This window comes from Mesitornis unicolor, unplaced genomic scaffold, assembly GCF_000695765.1.
Source record: "Mesitornis unicolor isolate BGI_N332 unplaced genomic scaffold, ASM69576v1 scaffold18823, whole genome shotgun sequence".
In the NCBI taxonomy this organism is placed as follows: Eukaryota; Metazoa; Chordata; class Aves; order Mesitornithiformes; family Mesitornithidae; genus Mesitornis; species Mesitornis unicolor.
The window spans coordinates 1-19404 of NW_010174166.1; the positions used below are offsets into that span (position 1 = coordinate 1).

A 19404-nucleotide genomic window follows, 5' to 3' on the forward strand; every position below is an offset into this window, starting at 1 on the left:
TCACAGGTGCCGCTGAGACGCGCTGCTCCCGAGCCCCGCGGGGACGGGGATGAGGGGGCTCCTCCGGACCGGCCGGGCTCATCGGTGCGTGTGTGTTCCCGCAGTGAAGTACCTGAACGCCTACACCGGGACCGTGCTGCTGCGGTGTCGCAAGGACGCCTACAGACTGCTCTGCTCCGCGCTGCCCTTTGTCAGGCAGCTGGAGAGCCGTGGCCAGGGCTACCCCTGCGCCCTCAACACTCTGCACGTCGGAGGTCAGCTGCTGCCCCGGGCTCTGGTACCTGGGGGGAGGCCGCGGAGCTTGGTTGCTCTTGAGTCTTCATTATATTTAACACAAAACCAGAGCAGCAAATACTGTATTACATGACTTTCTTTAAAAAGATATTTTCAAACTATAGTAACATCCATGTACTGAAAATTAACCACTTGGATCAAAGAATGGGTACTCATTAGAAATTATTCCACCAGTAAACTTAAACAGTGGGGAAATTGAGTCTACAGCCCCTTCTTCACACTTGCATTAATAAAGCTGTTGCTGGGGCATTAGTCACTTGATGCAATCATCTGTATTAGCACCTCTGAAACACTGTTATGTATATGTTACATATTGTTGACTCCTACAGGTACCATAAGAACATGTCAGAAATTCCTCATTCAATATAATAGAAGACAGCTGCTGATGTTGTTGCAAAACTGTACCAATGAAGGTGAGTTTCTCCAGCTGCTTTTCTGAAATGCAGCCTCAGTTCCTGGGGTTTTTATAGGATATGCAGGACTGACTCTGGATTATTGAACTAAGAAACATTCATTTCTTTAGAAGTTGAGGATATTCCAGCATATGTGAAGAGATTAAGCAATGACCCTCTGCTCTCTTTATTGCAGGGGAAAGACAGTGTATACAGAAGTCATGGTTGAGCTGTTCCGTTGCAGAAGAGCAGTCTCTCAGTGGAGATGAGGAAGATGATGATGGCACAGAAACAGACTGACTGTTACTTGTTCTTGTACTTGTGTAATAATGATGTTACCCGTTATCTTCAGTGCTAAGCAAAGCAGAAAAAGGATCTGTTCATATTTAGACTTCATTCCCCCATTCTGAGTGTTCGTAAATAAATTTTCTAAAGAAAAAAAAAATCTGAGTAGGTTACTTTCCCGTTTCACTCCAGGAGACAAAACCACCTGCACTCCTAAGGAGTGGAGCAGCTCAATATGATCTTCATGCTGAGGTAGAAGTGAGCTTTAGGCAGTTGGCATGGATAAGGAATGTAGTAATTTTCCTTCAGTACAGAAAAAGCAGTATCTTTACTGGTTTTTACCTTATCTTCAAGTACACCCATTATCTATACAGCTATCCACTGTTTTGAGTCACAGAAACAATCAGTTTTGTACATGGGAGCAGAGGTCACAAGGAATGCAAGGTAAAGCCGTAAGCCCAACTCCATCTGACTCATTATAAAATTCATAGGTACAAGTACTGCTTAGATATTTATTAAGTTTACACCAATCAGTTACAGGAAAGCAGCATTGCTGGTATTATCTCTTGAATCTGTAGGAAAACAAGATACAACTTGAAGATGCTGTCCTCTGCAGACCGCCCCTGCAGGAGGGACAATCTCCCCAGCTCACATCACTTCCCTTACTTGGTCTAGTGCCTGTGAGATGTGGAGGTGAGTTAACCAGCCCCAGCCATTCTGTCTCTCTTCCCAATGCAAAGAAAAGTTGACTATAAATGTGTAGAGATAATAGAACACAACAGATACTGGTTAGACACCAAGTAAGTTACTCCTGTTCCATGGCTTAAAATGACTATTACAAATAGGAAATAATAGTACTGTGAACACAGTTAATACTTGAATCAATCTTTCTTAACTGCTTTCTCTATCCTCACCAGTAATATTCCAATGTGCACGTAAGGCATTAACAGCAAGATGTGTTACCACTTTCAGGCATCTTGCCTTAGTTTCTTTGCACTCTTTTGACAAGCTGTACTATCTTTCCATCAAGTGTAGATAATTGCGACCAAGCGTGAAGTCAAGCTGCTTTCAAAGAATGTTTTGCAAGTGTTTCCTCTAGCTTCCTGTAGCAGTTGAATTATTCTCTACCTCCTCCTTCTCCCCCTTCTTTCTGGTTTACAGCCACATACAAAGTTTAGTGAAGCATATCCTTTCATACTAGCTTCCCATGCACGCATACTTAACGTGCCTCAAGGAAGCAGTTGTATAACATGGAGGAGTTTAGTGAAGCATACCCTTTCATACTAGCTTCCCATGGACACAAAGTGCCTCAAGGAAGCAGTTGTATAACATGGAGCATATTGCTTTGAAATCAAGCATCAATGTATTGACATAAACCTTTTAAATAGGGACACAACCAATGAATTTACTGGTGGTGTACGAATACCAGACTCCAGGAGTCTCAAACACTTCCTTGCTCAGATCAGTTACAGTGCCAGAGTCACACCAACTTTTTAAAGCCTGTGCAAATGCATTGGTCCAAGTGGGGCTGAAACAAAGAGAAGTCTCTGGTCAGTCTTCCACTGTACATGAGGTGGGACATCACACCAGCTCCTGGCATTAATTCCATCAGTAGGAAGGGTAAGATTTGGATCTGTGCAACTAAGCCATGTTGTGCTCCACAATGATATGACAGTTCAGTTACAACTCAGGAAGGGTGCAGGACTTGTAGTGTGTGCGTGTATGATTTATTGTAACTCTTGGCCTCGACTGGTACATTACACCTACAGTTCATTTTTATTCAACAAAAATCCACACCACTTAACTCATTAGCTCAAATCAAACCACAAGCAGTGTAGAATGTGACCACCCAAAGAAAGAGCAGGGAGGGGTCCGGAAGAGGCACGTTTATATTCTGAGGTGCTTAGTGCAGTTGACTTACATTCCAGAACCAAGTAGATACAGGCTCTTATCCCAGTACAAGAGACTCCAGTTTCTTGCTGGGGGATAAGTTATCTACAGACTCCAGCTATCAGTTGTTCTTCCAATTCAAGAGCAGCCAGTGTCAAAATGTCACTCAAGTAGTTTACCAAGAGCCCTAGGGTGGAGTGTTTATTCTAGATGATCAGGTTACAAAGAATGTGTAGCCCGTGGTTGGCAAAAAAAAATAAAATTAAAAATTAGCAGCCTCATTCACCCACATTAAAACAGTCGAACAACTGAGAGAAGCCAGGAGGTTCCTTCTACTACTACTGCCAGTCCATGTTTTGAAATACACAAGTTCATCAAGAGTCACTTCAAAACCAAGTAGCCAAGTTCTGCTTTACGCTCACCTCAACTTTAAATCTTTCCAAGCCAGGAGAACAGGAGGAATTCTTGCTCTTTAGAGAAAGAACAGATAAAGCAGCTAACACTCTAAAGCCAGGAAGCTCTTTTGCCCATTTCCAGTGCAGCGGAAACCAGGTTATGTTGCAGTATTCTGGCAGTGCCACACAACTCTAAGGACTTTCATACGGCTTATTAGGCCAAAAGAACCAACTTAGCACAGACTAGAAGCCTCAGCTGATTTGTCTCTGGGTTGTTTCTTTCAAAACTTTGTTGCAGTATAAACTGATTAAGCAGCTGGAATCAAAACATCTTGCTTCAACATACACGGTCACGGTTTCCTCCTGAACCCTCTAGAAGCCCTGGAAACACAATTTTAGTCTCAAATTTAAATACTTAAAACTATAGCAGCAAAACAAAGCAAAATGAAAAGAAAACCAGGAGAGGAAACTTCTCTTGAATAGCAGAATCACTTTGTGTGAACAACAGAGGTGCTGAACAGTAGCTTCTGCTTCTGTTTCTTTCTTTTCTTGCCTCCCTTTTCCTCTGTGAAGGATTAAAATGATACTGTCATTCTTCTCATGGAACAGGAATATCACACAGAAATAAGCGGTCTTTCCTAGCTTAAATGACTTCTACAGGTCCTAACAACTTCCTAACAACTCACTGAGCACCAAGTAGTTTAAATTTTAACAAAAAAAATTACTGCAGACAAACTAGAGGAGACTCCATCACACCTAAAACATACACACACCTAACCAATTCTAAAGTTGCTGCTGCAAGAGTAACAACTAGGACTGCAAGTGTGCAGCAGTTTGCCTTTCAGACAGGTATTGCTTTCATCCATGTCCAAAAACCACTACAAGTGAAGCCAATACTCATTTTTCACTGAAACTCCCAGCCCCTCCCCCCATCCAACCCTCCACCACTCAGTGCAGCCTCCAAACAGAAGCCAAGTCTAAACATCAGAACTGAGCATTATAAATTAGTTTTATCAGCCAGCATCAGGCTTAGAGGTTTAAGTTCATCTCTGTTTTAGAGTCCCTAATTTGAAATCCCAGCTAGCAGTTACCTTCACATTTTGGTCAAACTTAAGCGATAGTTCAGCAGCTTAGGTATTTTTAGTTTAAAAGTGCGTAACCTGAGCTTCCTTGAGATAAAGCTTAAGTTAAGTTCCAGTAGAGAGATGGCAAACATGATTTGGTCAACAGCCATCTTTGTCCTAACAGGATTCTTTGCTAGTTGCAGAGCTCTCAGGTCTCACCAAGAGAGCCTCTTTAAGCTAACAGAAGCCCTCATCAAGCTGTTCAGAAACCACAACCTGACAATACTCAGAACTCTTCTATGGACAATGTTTGGTTCCCAAAATTGCTGCTTTCACTTCTCCCAGAGGAAGAAGGGAAAATATTTCCCCCCCTCCCCTTCAGAAATGTTCCCCCCTGCCTTTTACCTGATAAATGATCAGCTGTGGATGGTTTGTCTAGTTTCAGGAGGGCTGCCTCAATAGCTTGGCTGAAGGAATTCTGGAAGCTGGGCACAGGTATGCGGTCAGAGCTGTCACTTTCTCCATCACTATCTGCTGGCACAGGGAGTGCCAGAGTGTTCTCATCTGCAAGAAGGCAAGTGCCTTGAGAGGCAGAAGGCTGCATAAAACTTTCACAATGCAAACATCCCTCCACACTCCAGATGTTTCTTGTAAAGTCAGAAGATTTCTTAGATTTAAATGCACAGGAAAGAACCTGAAGTAGCAATACCAAGTTTTCTTACCTCTTGTCTTTGGAGCAGGTTTGGGCCACGTTTCTGGTTTTGCCTTTCCAACTCTCAACATCTATCACAAAAAGTTGTAAGATATGATTAAATCCCATGTACTTATACAGTCCTGCACATCCCCTAAGTGGCAGGAAAATCCAAGAACCCCTTCAAGCACTCAACCCTAGGTTGTCTCCACAAGATTTATCCCACATTGTTTTTCTGGGGAAAGCAACTGTGTTCTCAGACTAATCCCCAAGTAAGTCCCAAGTGAATCTGATACGATTTACTCTGCCTACGTGGCTTACCTGGGCAAAGGAAGGGAAGGGAGATTCTTCTTCTAAACTCCCACAGAGCATCGGGTTGACCTGGCTGGCAGCAGGTGACAGCGGAGTTGGAACAGACTCTGTTACAGAGAAAGCAGCAGATAATTAAAGCCAGTTGCACTTGGCAAAGGCACTCATTATGCTGCTTATCAGGATGAAACAGAAATAAAACTTTATTATCTTTTGTAATTAACCATTTTCATCTCATCAGTTCCATCCATTGGTCACACCCACCGGGACCTCTTAAACGTCCTCAATCACATTATTTAAGGGAGATTTAATTCTTTTGGACTGCTTGGGGGGTTTTGTTTGCTTATTTTGGAATGTTGTGTTTTGTTGGGGTTTTTTGGCGTTTGTTTTCGGGTTGGGGTTTCGTGTTTGTTTGTTTATGTGGAGTTTTTCTGAGAAAAGCATTTAAGAACAGATTCTATTTAATATTTTTTATGAATTGCAAGATAAATCATTTGGTAAAGCATAACCAGACAATAACCTAACTGAATGCTCAGCAACTGTGTTTTAAACTTAGTATAATGTGGTGGGAAAGATGGAGAGGGTAGAAAGAAAAAAATGCCAGTAGTGTTTTTCTGGCATATGCTCTCTTCTTCCCTTTTTGGGGACTTTTTTTCCTTTCCTTTTCTTCTGCCTCAGCAAAGATTTTAAAAGATGGGGTAACTACAGTGCAGATCTTATATTGTCGCTGAAGCGCAAGTAGTAAAAAGCAGAGCAAGGACCAGAATGTTCTTAGCCATGTCAGCCTTTTGTGTATGATCTCACAGGCAATCTAGGAAAGAAGCAGGCTTTGATCTATCTTAAGGAAGTTTAGGGTGATGACCCGAGCAGTAGATCCCAAAAGAACGATCACGAGCTAATGTGATGTGGTTTTTCCAAATGCTCACCTGTCTGAAACACAGGGCTTCTGCCAAGAGGAGACAGACAGAAGCTCTGATGATCAATGCTGGTAGTTTCTCCAGGGCAAGAGGTAAAAGCAGGGAACTGCTGCAGATTCTCTAAAGCAATATGGACCTCTGGATCTAGAAAGAGGTTTTAAATTAAAGCACTACACAATGTGTGGGAAGACTGTCAATATGCAAGTTGTTTCAGGAGTCTAGGAGGTGCCAACTCAATTTTCTTTCCACCCTCTATTTTAGAGACCAGTACAGCCCTACTGCTGGATGGAAGCAGTTCCGAGGCCTTTTTTTTTTTCCTTCTTCACTTTTCACTCTACACCGTGATTACTATAAAAACAGAAATCAAGAATCCTAAGAGCAATATACCCACATGACAGCTGTGCCCTCAAATGCCCCCATCTCTCCCATAATGTGCAAGTATGCAGGAATTGCATAACATCACTTAACTTCCTAACCAAAACCGCCGATATTTTTCACTCTACATACACTGTTTCTAATACCTTGTAATCTTCTTCTAAGTGCACACTACAAACTACGGGCCTTAGAGTTCATCCTATAGCTCAGGAAATCTGCTCAGCAACTAAAGATGACTGGAAATCCACCAGTTACTCTCAATCACGACTTACATTTGCCCTGTTTCTTGTTTTCTTCTATCTCAATTCTGCGTTCACGTCGTCGTTCATCACGAGCCTTCTTCTGCCGCAGACGTCTCCTCTTTTCAAGGTCATCTAGGAGCAATGCACAGCATTGGATATAAAAAAAAACCAACCCACACCAATACTTTGGAAATGTTTTCTCCAGCTTTGAGAACAACATACTCCATTATAACACATTAATAATGGAATGTGCTTAAAAACAACAAATGCTCTTCCAGTCAGGCTTTTTTATTCTTTCTGTAATTGTTGTCTATAAAACAGTGAATTTGGTTTGTTCTGTGCAGTAATCAGACAGTTGGTGCAAGAGGAATAAAGCTGTTAAGTATGTTCTTTTTTCTGACATTAAGGGATAAGAACTACTTCCCCCTCACCCTCATGGATACACGACAGAGCTAGTACCAACCTGAAAACAACTCTAAAGTCTCCTTAGAGATGACAGGTGGCTTCAGAGCCAGTTCACAAATGCTGAACTCACAGGTGAGGGGCAAGTGACAGAGGTAACGATGACGTTGTCTTATATCCTGAATGAATAAATAAATAAATAGATGAGAGTAAATGTATTACCGGAACAAGGTCTGCCATAGTGATGAATAGCTTATACAGACAGAACGCCAACCATTCATCAAATCAAATGGAAAAAAAAAATAGCAGCAGTGACACAATAGTCACTTTGTAAACTACAAACACATGCAGGATGCCCTGGGTCAGAACCAATGCTCCAAGATCTCCACCAACTACACTGTAAGCAGATCTGGATGGTTACTCCAGTTTTCTTGTTATTCTTCCCTTCTTACTCACGTCACTGGAATAAAATTCTACAATATCAGTCCTCTGATGCATTTATTTTTGCACTGGACTGAATTTGCCTTTTACATCTAAATTATTTGGACCAATGACCACTTTACTCGGCTTGTTTCAGTCCAGTTTTGTATTTTTCCCTCACTGAGCCAGAAAACTTGAAGACAATTCCCTGCTACCCTTGCACCCATTCTTACTTGAGCATATCCTTTCTAACAGACAAATTAAGAATTATGTATAGTTGTTACTGCATGTGCCAGTTCTTACAGCGGTCTTTATCTGAGGTAAAGGAATTCGGGAGCCATCCCCTCTTCCAGAACTTCAGTGCCTCAAGCACTTGCACTCCCTTTATCTCAAAGACTGAAGTTTCTTTCCATCTGTATTTTCACAATATCCCACCTCTACCCTTGATGCTCAGAAACAACTGTTTGTTCAAGACAGAGGCAGAACACTTCTTCAGCCTGAGAAAGATGGTAATCTGTCTCGTTCAAGCTACTGTCTTGTATGAGAAAATCACTTACTTTTTCAAGACAGCTTTAACAACAAACCAATCTTAAGCTTGCAATTCTCTCACTCCTAGAACTTCCTGCCTTCTAGAAAAACAAAAGAAAAAAAGCAAGCTAGACTGCAGCCTACTTACCAAAAGCAACTCTAGGTACTGCACCTTGCATAAGTCTTACACAGATGCCCTTCAAAGATTAGCATGCCTACCCATTCGTAGTTATCATTTCTTATTACTAACAAGAAACAAGTCTCACCTGTCAGCCACAGTGATCAATCTACTAAAACAAGAGCCCTTAATTAATAAGAGGATAAAATAACTACCTCTGTCATTGAGTAGCCAGTTATCTCCACTACAGCTGCAGTTATCTTCTCTGGACTCTTCTCCAAGCTGCCGTATTCACGAACGAGACATCGAACATTCACAGGGTGAAGATACATACACTGTCCATCCTCCGCTGTAAGATAAGATATCATCACTTATTCTTAGCCTGTTAATTTTCAGTACCCTTCTCCCCACCTCAGTACATTCTCCAGTAATAAAATTAAAGCTCCTTTCCAAGTTTCTGTGGGAGTTTTGTTTCACAGGGTTTAGCTGCATCTAGTGAAGTGACGAACATCCCAAAGGAGGCATCTCTGCCCCGCTGATTCCAGGATTTCATTGCACTGACCTTGATAGAAATAGTAAAAAGGAGAGTTGCTAAGATGTCCACTGCTAATTGTCTCTTTAGATTCTTGGTAGCTTGTTTCAGTTGGATTTGGTTCTTCTGTAGTGTTCATATCAGGTTCCCCTATGGTGTCCACCTCAAGTACTTCCTCTTCATCCAGCACTGCCTCTTCTGCTTCCACAGGAGGCGAAAAGGAACTTGCCAGATCTGAGCAAGGCTCCACAAGCTCCTCATCAAATGCAGAGAGATATTCCACACCACACTATCACAGCAGAGAGCTTAGAGTTAGTACTACATCACCTCCTTCAAAAGATTATCATCTCTGAAAAAATCTTTGGCACCACTTCACCGTACACTGCAGTGTAAAGCTGCAGAATTAAGTACTAACAAGAGCTGCCAGAGCAGAGTTGTCACCCACCTTTTTCTCTTGGGAAACTGCAGGCTCCGCAGCCTTGGAGCTTTCTAGGACCAATTCTTCCACAGCTGCACTGATTCCAGCAACACCATTGTTTTTATCCTGGTTAACAGAGAGTGCTGTTTCTCGCTCCTGCAGGTCATCCGAAGAGAACAAGTTTTAATTTCCTATTTAAGCCAAGAGACTACCACCATAGTTATTTTTAGCCTTGTCCTCTGCTTCAGGTTTTCATAGATCCATAATTCATCTGTGACAAAGAGTGATGCTTGAAGTCCTCTTGTTATTATTACTGGAAAGCACACCCGTTGTAGGACGCCTAAAGGCTTCGAAAAGGAGCAGTCTACAAGTTTGCTTCTATTGGGCAAACATGAACAAAGGGAAACACATCTTCCTTTGAAGGCAAAACTCCTTTACATTTATGGAAGGAATACCATTTAGTAAAATGCATTCTGTTCTATCTCGAACATCATGCCAAATGCCTGAGGTCCAAAGGCTACAGTCTTCTCCAAGATACATAATGCTATTCTAGCAGCAATCACCACCACCTTGCTAGTATACACATCACAGAGACCAGAATAATCACACACAATCACCTATGCAGCAGAACATAGATGCTTAGCACCCAGCATACTGTTAAAAATAATGTTACTAAAAACCTTCAAAGAGGTTCTCACCTTCAGTTCCTGGATAGCTGCCTCAATAAAGCAAGCCTCTGGGGTGTGTTTTTCTTCCTCGTATTGTTTTAGCAATGCCGCTTTTTCCTCCAGAATCACCAGCTGCAAGACCTGCTCCCTGGATGCCAAAAGCAGCTTTGAATACTGACTGTGCTGGTCATCTGAAAAGCAGCACCAAATCATTAACATCCACACACAGAGGCACCAGTTAGAACTGCTGCTGCTTCTGAAGTTTTGTTACTGCTCAATTTTGGGAGTTAATCCACTCCAAGGCAGACAATATTTAGCAAGGGCTTGATACATACTCCACGTATTACCATGAGATCAATGCTGACACAAGTTGGTGCCACATACCTGCCCTGCTACACGCACCTCTCCCACACAGCAGTTTATCTCCCACTCCACCATTTACTTGCTGCATGTTAAAAAAACAAATCAAGTTCAAACTTTCCTGTGAAAGCACCACCCTTGAGAAGCCTTGGGTGGTCAAGCCTTCCTGAAACAGCGCAGTCTGCAGCTTCCTCCTCTCTCCCACTTCACCACTTACTTGCTACACGTTAAAAAAAAATCAAGTTCAAACTTTCCTGTGGAAGCACCACCCTTGAGAAGCCTTGGGTGGTCAAGCCTTCCTGAAACAGCGCAGTCTGCAGCTTCCTCCTCCTCTATATACTCAACAAACACTGCAACTGGGAAGCTCTGCAGAAGGGATGTCTGTTTTGTCTCAAACTAGTTCAAAATCCATACAAAACATGATGATGATGTTTTTACCAGAAGCACAGCTGAAATAGTAAACTAAAGGATTCCAAGTTTAGCAAAACATAGTCGTCTTTGTTACTGGAGAGTTTATCTCAACGACAAACTTTACAGCAACCATAGCATCACACACTAGTGCAGTCCATATACCCACTGCTCCCCCAGGGTCCAACCTCATCTGCAGAGCACCAAGTTAATGCTGAATATCCTGGGTTTAGAATGATCTCAAATCTCATTATTTGTTCCTCCATCTGTTTTACAAAAAGGATTTGAAGTTCTTTACTTTCAAATACTGAGGAACGTGTAAGCACGCACCCTGCATGCTGGATACCCATCATGCGTTAGGAGGCTTGACTTTTTACAGAGAGCTTAAATGCATGCAGCCTTTCACAAATGTGACTGCAAAACGAAGGGAGCCAAGACAGCCCACAAAACAGCAAAGTAAAATTATTTCTTTAGTCACAAAATTTTCATGATACTAACAGATAAGATGATGATGTGTTAGTCACATTACTTGACTAGAGAGAACTGCAGAAGTCAGGCAACAGATGTTTGGAATAGGTTTGCAGTAACTTTGATTATTTTCCCATATCATTCACGGATTTTAGTAGATAAGTGAAGATGATGAAAACCTCGTTGAAGATTACATCCTTGAAATAGTTTAGACACAGAGGCAGTTATTTTTGCTAACCTATATAACAAGGAGCTAGGAGGAAAAAAGTTAAGGACACTGAAAAGGCAACAAAGGCAGCAAGAGTCACAGTAAGAACTGTACAATACAAAACACACATCAAATTAATACCAAAGATTGAGAAGGCAGGAGTCTGCAGTGCAGTAAATCGAAGGGAAACAGTACACAAGTTAAAGCCTGACAAAAACCAGAGAGTGGGTAGAAAGGTTATTATTAAGATGTGGTCATTAAGGTTTTCAGCTGCTAAAACCCACGTTTTGTAGTCTGGTCTATTTTAAGGTGACAGCATGGCATTGCCATGGTAAATCCTCTCTACACAAGTCTTAATCACAGTTAGGAGAAGAATGCCCACCACCAGTACTCAGATACACTCACCTTTGATGTAAACAGGCTGCACCACATTCATCCACTGAGATTTGGGTAGTGCAATCAGAACACCTTTCTCCCTTCTCATGAGTTGCATCGTAATGACATCACCAATTGCATACTGACGTGTCTCCATTGCAACAACACTGCAAGGTGAGGAGGAGGTTAGCAGGGCAAAAATAACATTTCAAAAAGATACGCCAGTGAAAAAATATCAAGTCTTACCTCTTGAGGTCCTTCTTGTGAACAGCACCATAACAAATAGGGCATTTACTCCAGGTCTTTTCGCTCAAGGAGAGATAGTGAAGGATGCACGCCCAACAAAAGATATGCCCACAGCGGGTGATCTTTGCTGCAGTAGGTGGGTACAGACAAATTGGGCAAGAGGGCACTTCATGGCTACAGATTCGCTGAAATGGCACATGAGAAGAACAGTACAAGTTTTAGACTTGGAAATCAGTTCCTGTGTTACAGAATAAGCCACCTGTAAGATCTACTCTAACATATTAATCTTACAACTCTGCTTATTTACCAATAAATTAAGTACACTGTGAACCAAGTAACAGCTTCAGAGCGCACATGGAATAACCTTCAAAGCCACCCATTTAGTATTTCTACTCTAATTACATAAAAAAGTGACTCTTCTCATGTTTCCCCTCACGTTTTCATCATCTCCAAGAGCTACCAGCATCTTCATCACCCAAATTCAGATACTGAGAAGACAGCAAACGAGCTGACGCCTCACTTACACAAGCTGACTTGTGCAGTCCCGTTTAGCTGTGAGACTGAACTTACCTATTTCCATGAACATGCTACTTTAGTCAGACACTTTGTTAGCATCTGTATGCTGCAGAGACATAACTGCCAAGCAAGCGCTTAGATTTCTCAGCTCTTCCGTAGCGTCAGGTAACAGTAAGCCAACCTCCTCTCCAGCTATGCCATACACCAAGACTAGTCTTGGCAGACAAGTTCCTACTTGAGGCAACCCAAAGTTCTGACCACAGTTCTCAAGAGATTTTCCATTTTGTTGCTAGGCAAGATGGGCCACCTATGCACAGAATAATTCTTCAAAATTCTACACTGTAGTCCTCTTCCATGGACTCATGCCCAAGTTTTCTGTTAATATCTCGATCACAAGGACTCTGTCTACAGAATGTCAGATACTATTTTTGATGAGCTCCCATCTGCGAAAGCAAGAAGAAGCTGCTAATTTTCCTAATAGATTTTAGCACTTCTCTTTTCCTGTCATGAAAGTATTTCATAATATATTCCATGACAGATCTTTCCCAGTATTGTGGGAGTGACAGAAGAGGCCTCAACTCAAAAACAGCTGAGTTTTACGTAACATCACAGAGATAAAGAGGCAGTTAAAGACAGGTTGAGCTTCTTAGGAAAGAAAAAAAAAAGTCTAGCCCATCAAAACTGACCACTTGCTCCACAAAGTCCCAGTTGACCAAGGTATCTGGATCAGCAAAGTGGACTGTGTAGTCCTGTTCTTCAGAGACAACAAACTGGCAGCTGGGGAGAGGCAAAGAGACAGATGATCCACTCAGTTGTTTCTAAAAATTCTTTGAGAACTATCCTACAGGATTCTCTGAGCTGAAACTATCCTACAGGATTCTCTGCGGGACACAGTACCTTCTACCAATAAAACCCAAAAGAGTTCAATTCACAACCAGATCTCCAGAATACAGGTGTGTCCAATTTCTGTTAGACACAACATCACATACTAACTACAGAATGAGCCAGGCAGAGTGATTTTCCAGAAACTCGTAAGTAGCCGCCAGCTCCATCAGAGATCTATTAAAAAACAGGGATTCACAAGTGGAAAAAATATGCTCACAAAAACTAGAGTTACTGGGACTCCTGCAAAAAGACTTCACTACAATAAGGCACAAAACAGTGGGGAAAAAAATCAGAAGCATCAATGCTGAAAACACTTTTCATTATCTTTAACATGATCAGATACAGGAAGTCCTGAACATGCTTCAAATTCCAGTGAAAGGGACCATTATTTCCACTCAAAAGCAATTCTGCTGCTGGATTATGATACTGATCATCATTTGGGTTAGACCTAGGGGCCTGTGAAACTACCAGCTGTTTAAGAGCTAAAATCCATACAAGTAACTACTTCTAGGACTTATAAATTCAAGGGGCTTTGATCCAGCAACTGCTACCCCTACTATCTCAGCATACTATTTTTTTCCCAAAAAAATAGTATCTTCCATAAGGGAACTATGGAAGTTCTTCCCAAATGGAGTGTCATATTGCACAAGTGATGGTAGAAAATCAGAGCAGAAGACTAATTGGTTTGTATCTGATACCTTGTAAATAGGCAAAGACAACAACTTCATATATTTTTATCCCTTCCAAGTACAGCCATTACCACTAGAAACACTACGGAGCGGTAAGTTCACCCTAGACAAGTCAATACAAGTAGTCAAACACAATGTCATATTCCACAAGTGATGGTAGAAAATCAGAGCAGACTAATTGGTTTGTATCTGATACCTTGTAAATAGGCAAAGACAACAACTTCATATATTTTTATCCCTTCCAAGTACAGCCATTACCACTAGAAACACTACGGAGAGGTAAGTTCACCCTAGACAAGTCAATACAAGTAGTCAAACACAATTCCCTGGCTGATCGTTCCTTACAACTCAACGTCTCTGTAGAAGTCTCAGAGCCCTGCTAGTTTTCCACTCACTTGGCCTGTAGAAAGAGCTCCTTGTTGAATGGCTTATGACCCCACTTGTTCCTTTTCCCCCAGTTGCCATGTCCATTCCCATCAAAATGGCCTGCTTGGCCACGGGGCTCAAAAGTGAAGTTCAGTAAGTGGTTCAGGTTAATCTTCTTGGGACCAGAGAATTGGGCAGGGCTGAACTCTGCCCGTCGAGCCTCTGCTACCTAAGAGAAAACAGCGTTTGTCAGAAATTGCTAGGATTTACTGCAAAAGCACCAGTACCAGTCGATACCCAGGCCCCATCAGTGATTACGTACAGAACACGCAGCATCTACTCACTCACCTGCTTCCACTCCAGGTCTGCAAATCAAGCAGTGCAGCGTTAGAAGTGTATGAGAACCTGAAAGTTAGAACTAAGTGGTCTTATCCTACACTGATCAAAAGGAGGAGAGCATAAAAGCAACCCACATAAGGACATGTAAAAGCTGGTAAAACCTAGCAGTCAAAATTAATAACAGAAGGAAGTTGTTTGAATCCTGACAATATTAGTTTAGATGGCCAGTAATACAAGTCTGATTAGTATTTGCACAGGTCGTACTTGTTTTGGTTAGTTTTTATACAGTGAAGCAAACAATGAGAATTCAACAGAGACAGAGCAGGTGAGTTTTGACAGAGTAAGCAGTTTAGGTGAACAGTGTTGCTTATCCACTAAAACTGAAAAATCAGAGCCCTCTCTGTCAATGCAAACCCACAAGAGCCTACAGTATTTAGACTGACATCAGCATAAAAACCTCAGCCCAGTTTTACTCCATCGTGATGTCACCAAGGTTAATACGATCACTTTCTCATTAGCACTATCACATGCGAATTTGTACACCGAGGTGGTCAGACCCCATCACCTCAGACTTCAAAGCTAGAAATTGTACCACTAGCTATTGTCATGAAAGACCTCTGTTTCACAAGATATGCAAGTGGCCTGTCTAGGTACCCATTCCTCAGACGGTATTTTGTACTGCAAGTCTCTCAGAGCAGAGAGCACTCCTCTTCTGTTGTTGCAAAGTTGTTCTGCTCACACTCGCTCTGGCATCTCAGCGATGTTGGCACCTCTTACCGCTCTCTCCCTTCCCAGCCCAGGAGCTGAAATCAGAAGACCTATCTAGGCAGGTCAGAGCGATCCTCTCATCCCAAGAAAGAAGGCCTTGGAGGCACGGCATTACAATTCTCACCTCATCTCGTCTTCCACCATTACAAGAGCTAAAAAGTTTGCCACTTCCGCCGCTACCTCCCCTTTGAGGGGGTGTCTTGTTAAAAGCTTTGCTTTTCTGTGAATTGGAGCGACGGGACTGACTGGAAAAGTTCTCATTTTTTGAATATGAAGTTTCTCTTTTACGATTATAACGCTGTTTGGATCCACTCGCATTCTTTCCATCTGAAAGAAAAAAAACCAACACCGAGAATCAGATGAGCAGCCTCAGAGTTGTCCACAAGTACTGAACCTCAGCCAGCATCGCCTCAGAGACAGCACCGTGCTCACCTGGGCCACTGCCCTGGTTAAAAGACTGGTGTTTATTGGGACACCAAATTCCCCCAGCAACCCAAACAGTTTCATGCCTATTGCTGTCCAAAGAACTCATCAAAGAGTATAAAGGTAAGATATATTTGCTATGCTTTACCTTTTATGACAATGGATGAATTTTCTTTATCCAGATTTGGAATTGCTGTCACCAGACATTGCCTGGTACTTTAAGTGATAAAAGCTGACAACTAGTTCATTTTTCGTTCCACTTTCAGAAAACACACAATTGATTGTATACTGTTCCCTTATATAAATCTACTGCTGCCTGCCTTCGTCTCGAGGTTTCCCACTCTGCAAAACCCCATTGCTTGTTTTCACTCCGTTCTGCTTCTTGTATTTAAAAGACCCCAACAGATGTGAAAGAAAAGGGTATTTTTAGATCAGAATTACAAGGCCAACAAATGCTTATTGACCTTGAAGCACGAACCCAATGCTTTGGCCTTGCAGGGCACATAGCCAGTATTGAAGTACTAAGTCCACCAACCTGTGCAACAAGAACTGTTTGCCCAAAAGCACGCTGAGCGCACCACTGACCCTAACACTGGATACTGCAGTGAAAGTGCAAAGCAAAATACTGCAGGAACAAAGCTGACAAGAGTAGAAAAATCAGTCAGGCTCAAGAGGGGTTTCCTGTGTCTAAACAGCTGCTTCATTACACTGCTGGAACAGAAAATTAATACTATGATAGTCTTGCCCCTGTGGACACAACAGGCCACTTACCTGTGACTTAACCTAGCACTTCACCAACTGCCCTAAGTTGTTTGTAGAAGAGTTATGCTGATAAGCTTGGAAGCAGAACTTCACTGATCCAGCAAGACATCTGGCCACGCCAGCCAGCCCCGAACTCTGGATACCCAGTAAGCATTACACAAACAGTAACACCTCATACAACAATCAGATCCATTTTATAAAAGCCTATTAGCTTCCCTTTCCCCACTTTGCATTCCTCCCCACCCCTTAATATATCTCTGAAGTGGCAGGCAAACATGCCACTGTGATTCCGGATCGCGTTACTGGTATCAAGAGCTTTCATTTCCAGTGCCCTCCAGTCTTCCCCTTCCCTGGCACCACTTCAATTTATCTGGACATTTTAAACAGCTGGAATGGGATCATTCACACAAAGTCTCGCTTTTTGGTTATTTTTAGTTTTCTCTCCCTCCTGCACTCCCCAAAAAGAGGGGGACAGTGGACCGGAAGGTCTGTGTGTTATTGTACATTACTGAGGATCTGCCTTCTTAAGGATACGTTAAGTAATAAAAGTGGTTTGACTGGGTTTTGTGGTTCTCTGCTGTTTCTTGCACAAGGCAGATTTCAGTCTTTGCCTGCAACTGCAGCTACAGAAGTCAAAAGACATTACCATTACTTTGACATGATGTGACAGAGACATTTTGCAGACAAAGTTTGTCACCAGAACTGGTCATTTACTCTGCTATTCAAAAGGCTGATCCTTTAATTCAGAATTAAATCAGCTCCATTGAAACCACAGATGTGTAACTCAAACACAGGCTTGCATAGCTTGCAAAGCTGTAATGCACGTCAGGCTAAAAAGACATGGGCTGAACGCTATCTGAAAAAAAACATACCAGAAGCTTCCAAGTACCGAGGGTGTGACCAGGTCTGGCTGAATGATTATTGAGATAGACCTTTTTTGACAGTGTTTGTGGGGAAGAGGCTATCAACACCACTGAGTCTCTGGTCAAAACTTACATATTTTGAAGAGGTTTGGACAACTACTCGAGTTGTTCAGGAGTTTGTCGCTTTGGAGCTTTAACCACTCTCCTAAATCTGCAATTTCCGTGAACTTGCTAGAGAGGCACATGTCTATTGTGTCTACAGCAACTTTGCAGCTTCTCTGCAATCATCAAACCACTCAAGAAAGTTCAGTCTAAAGCGGGTCCTTACAAGGCCCAGGAACAAGAAACAGCTTCTATCTGCAGCTGACAGAAGAATTTCTTACCACTTATAGTTTTAATCACGTTAGTCACCATCACATTTCTCAATTAGCTGGTTTACACACATTCCTGTCATACTACAGGTCCTTTCTAACCAATTCCTAAAGCCTTTGAGAGTCACCATAATGACTCATGTTTTACAGGAAAATCCTCTCCACCTGTGCCTTTTTTAGGAAGGACCTCACATGACAGCCTAACAATGCTTCAAACCTAATTTTACCAACTGCAAGCTTCCCCTCCCAGAATAATTACGCTCATGAGGACTCTGGTCCATCAGAGCAGTAATGAAATCAGTCAGCAGACAACCAAGAGTTTGGAGTATGCATTTGTCAACAGGAACCCTTTTCCCTCACCCTAAATCAAAGCAATGCTGCTCCTTCCAACCTTTCCAGCATGCCATGTGTCGGGGAGCTCTCTGCTTTGTATCATCCCTCCTTGCATTCCCATGGAGAGAGAGGCAGGACAGGGCTGTGTGCACTCATGCAGGGAAAAAACCAGAAGATTCTTACTGCCATCCTCTCTTGTTAGAGCCCAGATTTAAGTAGCGTAAATTTGGATGTGGGAGTTTCTTTTTTCCTTCTTCTCTTGGCAAACCAGGAATAAGCAACAGCAGCAGCTCTGGTGAGGTACTTACTCTTCACACAGATCCTCAATTAGTCCTTTTGTTGTTCTCGAGATCTAACCTATAATAAACATCTCTACGTGTCCATAGTCCAACAGAACAGAGACTTATAAAAAATACTGTCTATATAATGATATAAAACTAGCAACAAAGCTGTGCTTGACTTTTGGAGCAAGCCCTGGCCCATGTTCTGTTAGAGGACCTCTGTCTCCAAAAGGAGGAGATCAAGTCCACAGCACTAAAAGCAGCTCTAGGTGACCATTTTGGTTTGCTACTGAGGTGAGGACTGCAGTTTCCTTCAGTCTTTCTTTGCCTCTTCTCTGCAGCTGAGCCACGCTGGAGCCAACCATACTGCATATGGGGTTTGAGTGGTGGATCACACTTCAGCACAGGGTGATTTCATGAAAACACTGAAGTTATTGCTGCTGCTAAGGCAAACATCCCAGTGAGTAAGAGGTGACGGAGCAGTCACGCACCCCAGCTAAGCACGCTCACATCGTAGTAACGAGGCCCAGGAATGTTTGCGAGAACTCGTGTTGTCCCATCAGGTCTCGAGGACTGCAGAGAAACCCAAAATGCCTATTTTCCCTTAGCTACTTTGTTTCATCCTAATGGGATGCGACTCCTGTTGGTGCTCTCATATAACCCAAAGAAACTTTCCTATTGGAAACTTCCTAGTTTAAGTTGGTTTCTAAGGCCAAGTTTGAAAGGCAGCTAAAATCCACCTTCTACAAGTACAAGAGCTTACAGTACCCTATTTAGCCCATTTCAAGGTGTGCTGCAAGGGA

General features: G+C 42.4%; 2 protein-coding genes across 2 annotated transcripts; one reads left to right on the forward strand and one right to left on the reverse strand.

Annotated features, from left to right (window-relative positions):
* The first annotated feature begins 49 nt into the window (after positions 1 to 49).
* On the forward strand, positions 50 to 986 carry POP5 (processing of precursor 5, ribonuclease P/MRP subunit (S. cerevisiae)). Its single transcript, XM_010180965.1, has 3 exons — positions 50 to 254; positions 624 to 707; positions 883 to 986. Exons 1-3 carry the CDS (start codon positions 50 to 52, stop codon positions 984 to 986), a joined length of 393 nt encoding a protein of 130 aa, XP_010179267.1.
* Positions 987 to 3531: 2545 nt separating this feature from the next.
* Positions 3532 to 17861, reverse strand: RNF10 (ring finger protein 10). The gene is made up of 17 exons (XM_010180967.1): positions 17750 to 17861; positions 15693 to 15895; positions 14491 to 14690; positions 13208 to 13298; positions 12006 to 12190; positions 11790 to 11926; positions 9971 to 10131; positions 9300 to 9428; positions 8885 to 9143; positions 8538 to 8671; positions 7318 to 7435; positions 6885 to 6986; positions 6247 to 6381; positions 5333 to 5430; positions 5043 to 5103; positions 4726 to 4884; positions 3532 to 3821 (listed from the first exon to the last, which is right to left on the reverse strand). The coding sequence occupies exons 1-17, from the start codon at positions 17859 to 17861 to the stop codon at positions 3745 to 3747; spliced, it is 2361 nt and encodes a 786-aa protein (XP_010179269.1). The 3' UTR covers positions 3532 to 3744.
* Positions 17862 to 19404: the final 1543 nt, after the last annotated feature.

What these genes read in the sequence shown, in the direction of transcription:
- RNF10 (XM_010180967.1), bottom strand. Translation starts at nt 17,861, where the DNA reads ATGTGCCTCTCTAGCAAGTTCACGGAAATTGCAGATTTAGGAGAGTGG. An exon ending in GGGACTTTGTGGAGCAAGTG is followed by an intron (nt 12,191 to 13,207) that starts GTCAGTTTTGAT and finishes GTGCCATTTCAG; the next exon opens with CGAATCTGTAGCCATGAAGT. An exon ending in CACAAGAAGGACCTCAAGAG is followed by an intron (nt 11,927 to 12,005) that starts GTAAGACTTGAT and finishes CTCACCTTGCAG; the next exon opens with TGTTGTTGCAATGGAGACAC.
- POP5 (XM_010180965.1), top strand. Translation starts at nt 50, where the DNA reads ATGAGGGGGCTCCTCCGGACCGGCCGGGCTCATCGGTGCGTGTGTGTT. An exon ending in CAACACTCTGCACGTCGGAG is followed by an intron (nt 255 to 623) that starts GTCAGCTGCTGC and finishes TGACTCCTACAG; the next exon opens with GTACCATAAGAACATGTCAG. An exon ending in GCAAAACTGTACCAATGAAG is followed by an intron (nt 708 to 882) that starts GTGAGTTTCTCC and finishes TCTTTATTGCAG; the next exon opens with GGGAAAGACAGTGTATACAG.